General features: G+C 36.4%; 1 protein-coding gene across 7 annotated transcripts in view; it reads right to left on the bottom strand.

The window, feature by feature from the left end:
- LOC106872693 (serine/threonine-protein phosphatase 1 regulatory subunit 10) overlaps positions 1–10,230 on the bottom strand; it is a 156,092-nt gene that overhangs the window by 21,056 nt on the left and 124,806 nt on the right. For all 7 annotated transcript variants that reach the window (XM_014919769.3, XM_014919770.3, XM_052971009.2 and 4 more), the window contains 2 exons: positions 7,173–7,254; positions 6,651–6,850 (listed from right to left, as the gene is read on the bottom strand). In XM_014919769.3, the coding sequence (XP_014775255.1) occupies positions 6,651–6,850; positions 7,173–7,254 (282 nt within the window). The remainder of the gene's footprint in view (positions 1–6,650; positions 6,851–7,172; positions 7,255–10,230) is intronic.

Genomic DNA, 10,230 nt, shown 5'->3' with positions numbered 1-10,230 from the left:
ATACAAAAGATACAAAAAAGAAATGGGACAGACAAAGGAGGTAACCCATCTAAGCCACATCAGAGGTAGCCCATCTAAGTGGATTGTAAACTGAAAGAGAACAGGTGTAATGCTTTACTCCTACAGCAAACAGCCAGTGACATGATAACATTCAGTCAGTCCACACCATAGACTATGTGAGATTCTCTGAGACTTGTCTTCCTAATCAGGTGAACATGAGGAAGAAAAATGTCATAAAAATGATAGTGGATTGTTGTCATCGTCATCATCATCAATAATTTAATAGCCAATTTTCCATGCTTGCATTGGTCTGAAAGAGTCTGAAGCAGATTTTTTGTATGGCCAGATGCCCTTCCTGTCACCTACCCTCACTTGTTTCCAAGCAACATAATATTTCTCCCATAGCCAGACATGTTTACTCAGAATATTGGAAATGAATGACACTGCTTCTATGACAGTAACACTTATTTATGACTATCATGCAATGCTGAAGCAAGAAGACACAAACACGCACATACACACACATACACACACATACACACACATATACACATAATGTAAAATTCATTTAATCAAGGTATCCTTGGCCTGAAGTGTAGCTTCCAGTCTACCCCTCATTTGGATAATATACTACTTCTGAGGTTCTGCTAGCTATGAAACATATGTAGCCTGGATTTTATCTACTCTATTCCCTAAATTTTGGCTGTTTATTTGCATATACAACAATCCCTGATGCTAATGGTGAACTATAAAATTAACTTCTTTCAACTTATTGTAGTTTAATGCAGGAAAAATCCACAACCTTCTACACCAATAAACCACTATTGTTCCTGAAAGTTGTTTTTTATATCTTCTACAGATTGCTTGATGCTCACTAACTTGCTATGCCTAGATCCTTAGATCTTAACTTTACACATCTATGTGTGTATGTGTGTGTGTATATATATATATATATATATATATATATATATACAGGATGTCCCAAAAGTCACTGATTGGTTTCAATTTTTAATAACTTCCTTAGCTTTTCAAATAAATGCATGGAATTTTGATACAATATAAAAGACATAATGGAAATTAAAATGCATAAGTCAAGTTTTGCAACACCACTACATCACATATAAAAAAATGACATTATTTAAATGGCAGCTATTTTCGGCTTCACACACCCGTGCTCTTTCCAAAACTTGCACCATAACACCCTCAAGAGTTTCAGACCCAACTTCTCTGATTTCTCTATTGATGTTCTCCTTCAGTTGCACCAGGGTCTCCAGTTTGTTGACATAAACCCTCTCTTTCAAGTATCCCCACAAGAAAAAATCCAGGCTAGTCAAGTCTTGGGAATGTAAAGGTCATTCAAAGTAGACCTCACACAAGATTCCAGCAAGATTGAACAACTGCTCATACTGCAAGAAAAACAATGCAGCTGCTATAGCAGTGCTTTGGAGAGAAAATAATCTCCCACTACGGCAATCTGAACTGGTCCTCACCAGACCTGACTAGCCTGGATTTTTTCTTGTGGGGATACCTGAAAGAGAGGGTTTATGTCAACAAACCAGAGACCCTTGTGCAATTGAAGGAGAACATCAGTAGAGAAATCAAAGAAGTAGGGTGTGAAACTCTTTGGGTACTTTGAACTATTGGTCACCCAATGGGTCAAGGGTAATCTAGTGTGTGTGTATATATATATACATACATACATACATATATATATATATATATATATATATATATATAGGGTGTTCAAAAAGTCTCCACAGTGAATCTTTTCTATCCTGCATTGTATTTCAAAAACATGTGTAGAACAGTCAACTTATGTATTGAAAATGAAGGCCGATACTTTCAACACTTCTTATAAAGTTTTGTAAAGTCTTGTAAAGTCTAATATATTCTTTTGTGGTCTGTACCATCTTATAAATACTTATTTTGCAATAAAATACTGTGGAAAGACTTCTTGAACACTGTATATATATATATATATATATATATATATATGTATATATATATATAAACTACAAATGATCTAGTTATAAATCTCACAGAGAGAATTAAGCAGCAGTGTTACGATAAAGCAGTCGTATACTGTCAACTCAATGTGACAGTCCCAGTAAGGGAATCATTGAGTTGACAGTATGCAACTGCTTTATCGTACAATATCCTGTCCTCTGAGTAAAATTTGGCAGACATAAAAGCTGTTTAGAAGCCTCTGTGTGTGTGTGTGTGTGTGTGTGTGTGTGTGTGTGTGTGTATGTGTGTGTGTGTGTGTGTGTGTGCGTGTGCGTGTGTGTGCGCGCGCGCGTGCATTTCTCATTGCTCGACAACAGGTTGTTGCATTGCTACCATGCTCATAACTTAGCAGTTCTGCTGAAAGACACTAACAGATTAAGTACCAGACTTAAAAGACAAAAAGTGAGGAGGGGCAATCTGATCAATTAAAATACAACCCTTCAAGGTGGTACCCCAGCATCATCATCATCATCGTCGTCGTTTAACGTCCGCTTTCCATGCTAGCATGGGTTGGACAATTTGGCTGAGGACTGGTGAAACCAGATGGCTACACCAGACTCCATCTGGCAGAGTTTCTACAGATGGATGCCCTTCCTAACGCCAACCACTCCGAGAGTGTAGTGGGTGCTTTTACGTGCCACCGGCACGAAGGCCGGTCAGGCGGTACTGGCAACAGCCACGCTCAAAATGGTGTATTTTATGTGTCACCCGCACAAGAGCCAGTCCAGGGGCATTGGCAACGATCTCGCTCGAAAGTCCTTACACATGCCACGGGCACAAGTGCCAGAAAGGTGTCGCTGGGCACAGATGCTAACACAATTTCGCTTACCCCAATAAGTCTTCACAAGCTGAGTTTCGTGTCCAATGAGGGAGACGACGATGGCATGGGTGCCAGTCGTCAAATTTAACTCGATTTCGATTTTACTTGCCTCAACAGGTCTTCGCAAGTGGAAGTTTAGTGTCCAATTTAACTCAATTTCGATTTCGGCAGAAACAAATAAAAGAATATGTAGAAACATATCTTTGTTGCATTTCATTTTGGTAGCTTACTCAACATATAGCATGCTAAAGAAATACATCGTTACCACATAAATCATCTGCTTTAACATTCACTTTTCCAGGCGAGATTTATTAAGAAAATCTTTTAACAGCCGAATACCCTTCCTGCTGCCAACTTTTACTTGTTTCCAAGTAACATACTATTTTGAATAGCTCAATGGGTGGACATGCTAGTGTGACAGATGTAAACAAAGACACCATCTAAATGATGATGTTGGCTCATAAACAATGTCGACGTGATGGGAACTCACAAACATACAATCATGCACACACAGATATACATGTATATATGTGTGTGCTATGTATGCATAGGTAAACTTGGCAGACTTGTTTGCAATGAATAGCCAACTTTCACCTCTGATACAAAATAGAACAGACACAGACAATGTAAACATTTTAGACAACACACAATAGATATAATTATAACCATTATTTGAAAACATCTTAGCAGTTATCATTACCATATATATATATATATATATATATATATATATATATATATATATATGGTAATTGAAAATATATTATAAAAATGGTAATTAAGTCAGTTATACTATAAAACAGTAATTAATCTTTGGAGTCATCACGTGTAAACAATGCTTGTAAAATATAATATAAATGGCAATTATATCAGTTTAATTAACCTTGGTGTTTTCTGTTAATAAATAAAATATAGTATAAAACAGTAATTGAATTTAGTTATTCATAGTAGTTATCATGTGAAGACCAATGTTCAGAATTATATTTATTGTGAGGTGGCTAAAACATTTCCATTTTCTACCAGAACTGAAAGGTCAATAAGATTGGTTTTTCAAAACATATATTTCTGACAACTCTGCCATGCACTTAGTTCAACGGTTAGAGTGTCGGGCTCACAATCATGAGGTAGTGAGTTCGATTCCCGGACCAGGCTGTGTGTTGTGTTCTTGAGCAAGGCACTTTATTTCATGTTGCTCCAGTTCACTCAGCTGTAGAAACGAGTTGCAACATCATTGGTGCCAAGCTGTATCAGTCTTTGTCTTTCTCTTGGATAACACTGGTGACGTGGAGACGGGAGGCTGGTATGCAGGGGCAACAGCTAGACTTCTATAAACAAATTTGCCCGGACCTGTTTATTGGAGGGTAACTTTCTAGGCGCAATCTCGTGATCCTTCATGATTGAAGAGGGGTCTTTACCCATTTTATCATGATATATATATATATATATATATATATATATATATATATATATATATATATATATATATAGATAGATAGATATATATATATATATATATATATATACACACATATATATGTGTGTGTATAGCCACAGACATGGCTACATGGATAAGAAATTCACATCTTAACCATAAAGTTTTGCCATCAGTCCTTCTGTGTGGCACCTTTGAAAAGAGTCTTCTTTACAATAGCTTCAAGCCAACTAAAGCCTTGTAAGTAGATTTGGTAGACAGAAACTATACCCCTAGGCTACCCTTTGGGTTCAATCCCACTACATAGCACCAGGCCAACCAAAGCCTTGAGAATGGATTTGGTAGATGGAAACCAAACGAATCCCATCGCACGTGTGTTTGTGTGAGAGTATGTGTTAGTATCTCCTTGTCTTGACAGCACACTTGATAGTTGTAAACAAGAATCACCATCATACAAGTGGTGTCCACTATTTCCAATTTCCAATGTAAACATGTCTAGCCATGTGGAAATATTACCTTGCTCAGAAACAGGTGTAGGCAATGGGAAGGGCATCCAGCTGCAGAAAACCTGCCTCAACAAATTCTGCCCCCCCCCCCCCCATGCAAGCATAGTGGACATTAAAACAATGATGATCATCATCATGGAAAGAAACCTATCGTGGGTGTGGATGTGAGTATGTGCAAACATGCACATGTGTGCGCATGCATAAGGATATGCATGTGCATTTGTGTCTCTGATTCAACATTATGCAAGAGTTATACATAAACATCTGAGTGATACAAGTGGTGTTAGGGTTCTGATCTGCTGTGAAAATATGTCTGGTCATAGGGAAATATTACCTTACTTGGAAGGAGGTGATAGTTGGTGATAGTAGGAGCATTCAAACACAGAAAATCTGCCTCAAGGTATTTGGTTTGACTCATTGGAAGAGTGGCCATTAAAACAATAATGACGAAGATGATCACACAAACAAACAAACAAACAAACACACACACACACACACACACACACACACACACACACAAGGTTTTTTCAGTTTCTGTCTACCATTTTCACTCACAAGGCATTGGTCAGCCTGAGCACAGGGGTCACCAAACTACAGCCCACGAGCCAGATCCAGCCCGCGAGGTCAGTTCATCCGGCCTGCTGCCACACTGTACTTATTGTGTAAGTACCTGCAATGGAAGCTCATTTGCCGCTGGTATGGCATCAGTGTTTGGAACAACTTATGTCTGTGAGCAAATATTTTCAAAAATGAAGAATGTGAAGTCAGCCCATCAAACGAGGTTGACTGATGAACATTTGAAAGCAATTCTCTTGGTTGGATGCAGCAACTCCAAAGCAAATATTGATGATATCTTAAAAGCTAAACACCAGTTTCACAAATCTCACCAACCATTTTTTTGCTGCTCAGTTTCTGAGATTCAGATATGCGCACACTGGGTGTGATATAACTATCTTATTGCTAGTGTCGCCTTCCTTGATAACTTTTTGGTAAGTAGATATGTTGGTTGTCCTTAGTTTTTGTGTATTCATTGTACTGAACAAAATGGTTATGCAGCACATGCTCATCATTCTCACAGTAATCTCACTGTGAAGAACCTTGGCCAAATGTCTTCAACTGAAGTTACAGAGCCAACCAATACCTTGTAAGCAGAATAGGTAGAAGAAATCAGTATGGCAGTCCAAATGTGTGAATGTGTGTAGGTGTGCAGAAATTTTTCGAACGAGATCGTTGCCAGTGCTGGCTCTTGTGCTGGCTCTTGTGCAGGCGACACATGAAATGCACCATTTTGAGCGTGACCGTTGCCAGTGCCGCCTGGCTGGCCTTCATGGGATTTTCGAGCGAGATCGTTGCCAGTGCCCTTGGACTGGCTCTTGTGCGGGTGGCACATGAAATGCACCATTTTGAGTGTGGCCGTTGCCTGACTGGCCTTCGTGCGGGTGACACGTAAAAGCACCCACTACACTCTCTGAGTGGTTGGCGTTAAGAAGGGCATCCAGCTGTAGAAACTCTGCCAAATCAGATTGGAGCTTGGTGTAGCCATCTGGTTTCACCAGTCCTCAGTCAAATCGTCCAACCCATGCTAGCATGGAAAGCGGACGTTAAATGATGATGATGATGATGATGTTGACTTAAAAAAACAGCAAAATTATGTTGACATACTCTGTCAAGATATCATCAGGTAACTCTATTGTTTCAAACACAAGTGTATTAAAAAAATTTCCTTTCTTGCAAAAAAAAAAAAAACCATGTAATGGTTAGCAACAGGAAGAGCATCTTGTTGTTTACACAATGCTTCAATAATTATGCATTTGTGCAACCCATGGTAGCACAGAAAACAAATGTAAAATATACAAATGAATAATAAAATTTACTTTCTACTTACGCCGACTGATCTTGGGTGGAGTTTTAATGTTTTTCTGCAGATCAGTAGGGGATAACACTAATCCTGAACTTGTCGTCGTGGTAACTGATGAAGTGACAGCTGACGGGCTGGTAGTGACTGAAATGGGGTTCAAAGGATTAGATATTGTCAGCCGTGGTTTCTTATCCAGAACAGGATCCAATGATCGCAGCTCCCCTGACCTGAAATGACGGTAAATTTAATTAAAAACAAGATTATAAAGGAAATGAATGTGTGTAACCACAAAAATGTGAACTGAAGCCACATGAAATAGTTTTGCTGAAGAACACAATGTGCCCATGTAGTCTGAGAATCGAAATGACAACTTTACAATCATGTATACAGATATGGAGACATGATGATATGTGAGTATATACAGCTGTGGTTATATGTTAGTAAATATGAAAATGAGAAAAGACTTAACATGAATTCATAAAAATATAGAAAAATGAACATCTAAGTGAAATTATGGAGAAGAAAACTTAATAGAAATCAGATACTTACGGCAATTGTCTTTTAGGAACCAACTTAACGGGGTCAGTACTGGGTTTTTTCTTAGGCAGAATTATAGTGGCTTCCTCAAGGCCTGAAATGAATTCAAAAGATAAATAAATGTATAATTATTATTAGCAACAGAAAACTGAAAAAAAAAATAATAAAAGAGGGTTAGAATTTATCAAATAATTGATATATCATGTTTATATTAAGAAAGGAAACCCCATTTCGGTAGACAAAATATGTAGGGAGAAGAGATAGACAGACTATAACAATGATAATTAAAAATTATCATGGAGTAAATGACCCCATAAATACAGATTGGAGAAGTGGAAACCAATACTACAGAAGAGTAAGAGATGGACACTATAGAGGAATAGAAGGCAACACTATAGAATAAGAATAGCATAGAACAGGAATTAATAGTGCTATACAGAAAAAGAGGCCAACACTATAGAACAGGAGCAAATGCTACTATAGAAGAAAGGACCTATTGTATACAAAAGAACCAACAGAATAATAGGACACCAACACTATAGAACCAGTGAATAGGAGACCAACACTACAGAATACTAGAGAAGACCAACACCATACAATAAAAACTATCATTATGGAAGAATAGGATATACTGTAGAACAATATGTGACTGAAGACAAATACTGTAGTCTGATTGGTAGAATCTTATCACTTGTGAAAATATTGGCCTTCTATATTTTCTTCTGTAACTTTTTCTCTTGTCAGCAAAGAAAACTGCTTTCTTTTGTTTTATCTTTATAAATTATAAATCCTCTTTCCTTCCAAGTTTTAGAGATCTTTAGTTGAAACTTCATTTAAAGTGAATGTTAGGTTATAAATGATTTACTATTCCAATTCAGCCATATCAGATTTGCTGTAGTAATATTTCATTTCTTTCTTTTTTGTATTATTGCTTGCTTAAATAGTTTTGTCATTTGAAATAGTTTCATTTTGTCATTCATTGTTGCTGGTTCAATCATAGTTGTGTAGTTTCATTTTACAATCTAGACAAAAGGCTATTAATATAGCAATAGTCACTATCAGCTGCTTTTCCAGTAATATTGTTGAACTAAAGAGATTTAATACTTAGTTTGTCATTAATAATTGCTAATAACCACCAGAAAGTAGACCTGAAAATTGCTCCAGACAATCTCTTTTGAAATCATCATCCTGTTTGCTTTTCATACAAGACAAAGAAGCTTATGATAAAAATTCAGTCATATACATGCCCAGATCCAGACATTCATCCATCTCCCACTGGTTTTAGTGTAGCAATAACACTAAACTGGATGCAGAAAATACACATCCATTGAATGTCAGTTTAGAAAATATGGCTTTAAATGTGGTTTCTTTCTTCAGAATGGCATAAAGCATTAAAAGTAAATTGCGACTAACCAGGCTTAATATGAAATTGTCACCATTGTCTGTCAATCAAACTGCAACAGCATCTCGCTTTTTGGCACTTTTAAACTAATAATGAGTATCTGGTGGCCAAAGAGTTAAAATTAATTCTTGTTTGAAATGCGCTTTCTTCAATTGGCCAGAAGTATTATAGGAGAGTTCTTATATTGAACTACATTGGCCATTTTTTATCTCCCTTTTTGAAATGGTGTATTTTTATGCTGAGTCATTTATCTGTACTCAATGACCTTGGAATCATATCAAATCCAGAAGTACCTTGTGGTTTCCGCCAAGACAAAAAACATGTGATTATGTCAAAAAGCTGTCTCAATTACACAAGGTTCCATATATTTTTTTAAGAGTGAAGTATTGTTACTTCAAACTAAATTTACATTGAAATTACTCAGTTATTTAATAATAGTCACACAAATCTCTTACAAATCTCAGTGGTCAAATATTTGAAGAACATTCTCATGAAGTCTCCATAGTCTTTTTGCAGAACAGCCAAAAGATTCAGGATACAAAGGATTTCATGATTTTAAGTCTAAATTGGTATCTTTAAGACACATTGGTTAACATTTACATATGTGTACATGTAAAGAAGTTCCCTTATTTCTGAATAATTCTTTTTGTAGTTTCTATGAAGTCTGTTATTGTTAACAAACCCTTTCAACAATGTCAGTGAAAACAACTTGAAATTCTGTAATTCACAACAGAGCATAACTAGGCATCAACCAATTCAACTTGATACTACTTGGCAAGCATACTTTGTGAATATATATTTCTAGTTTACACATAAATGCATGTGTGTGTGTGTGTGTGTGTGTGTGTGTGTGTGTGAGTGCATGCCCACACACATATACACATCAAAGTTTCTCCCTATATATATATATATATATTATGGCAAATAATAGCCATGTAATGACTCATTGTCAAAGAAATTCAATTGGTACTTGGTGCAACTATTTGTTGACACCGAATTTCATTAGAGAAAAGGAATCATACTGGTTTTTCTCTATTAATACCATGTGTAAAAAAAATTCTGAAAACTTCAATGAGAATGTTTCCAATACAATGAACCACTGCAGACATTTCTCAAAACAGCACACGGACAATAAACAAGGAGTCAAAATGTGAGCAAAGTAACTTTCATTTATTGTATTTCATTGTCCAAACACCATACAGAGGCTATTCATGGGTTTCTTGGAAATATTTCTTAAAATAAGTTTTTTTTTTTTTTTTTGGTATTTTTTCCTGACTTTCACATCATTATTCAACAATAAACAGTAAAAATGTCCTCCCTAAATAAAGTTTTCAGCAATCTATAACGATTCCAGAATCAAGGGAAACATCATTGGCACCACTCAAAGAGTATAATGAACCAATACAGAACAGGGTAAGAGCTGACAGAGTGAAGAGGTAGTCACAATGACAACCCAAAATGCAGCTTCCTTGATGATTTTAATCAGCCATATGATAGAAGAGCTGGTATTTTTCATAATTGCAATAATAATGTCTGCATTGGAATACACCAAAGTCACCTAGTATGAACTTTCATTTCAGGCAAATAATTCCAAAACTTTGGACCATGCAATAAATAAAATGCTTTTGTTTTCCAGCTTTTTCCAAAAAGCTTATAGCATCATACATA

Source organism: Octopus bimaculoides, chromosome 10 (assembly GCF_046866305.1).
Source record: "Octopus bimaculoides isolate indiv1 chromosome 10, ASM4686630v1, whole genome shotgun sequence".
Taxonomy (NCBI): Eukaryota; Metazoa; Mollusca; class Cephalopoda; order Octopoda; family Octopodidae; genus Octopus; species Octopus bimaculoides.
The sequence above is the reverse complement of the archived record's forward strand: the minus strand, read 5'-3'. Positions and strand labels throughout refer to the sequence as shown.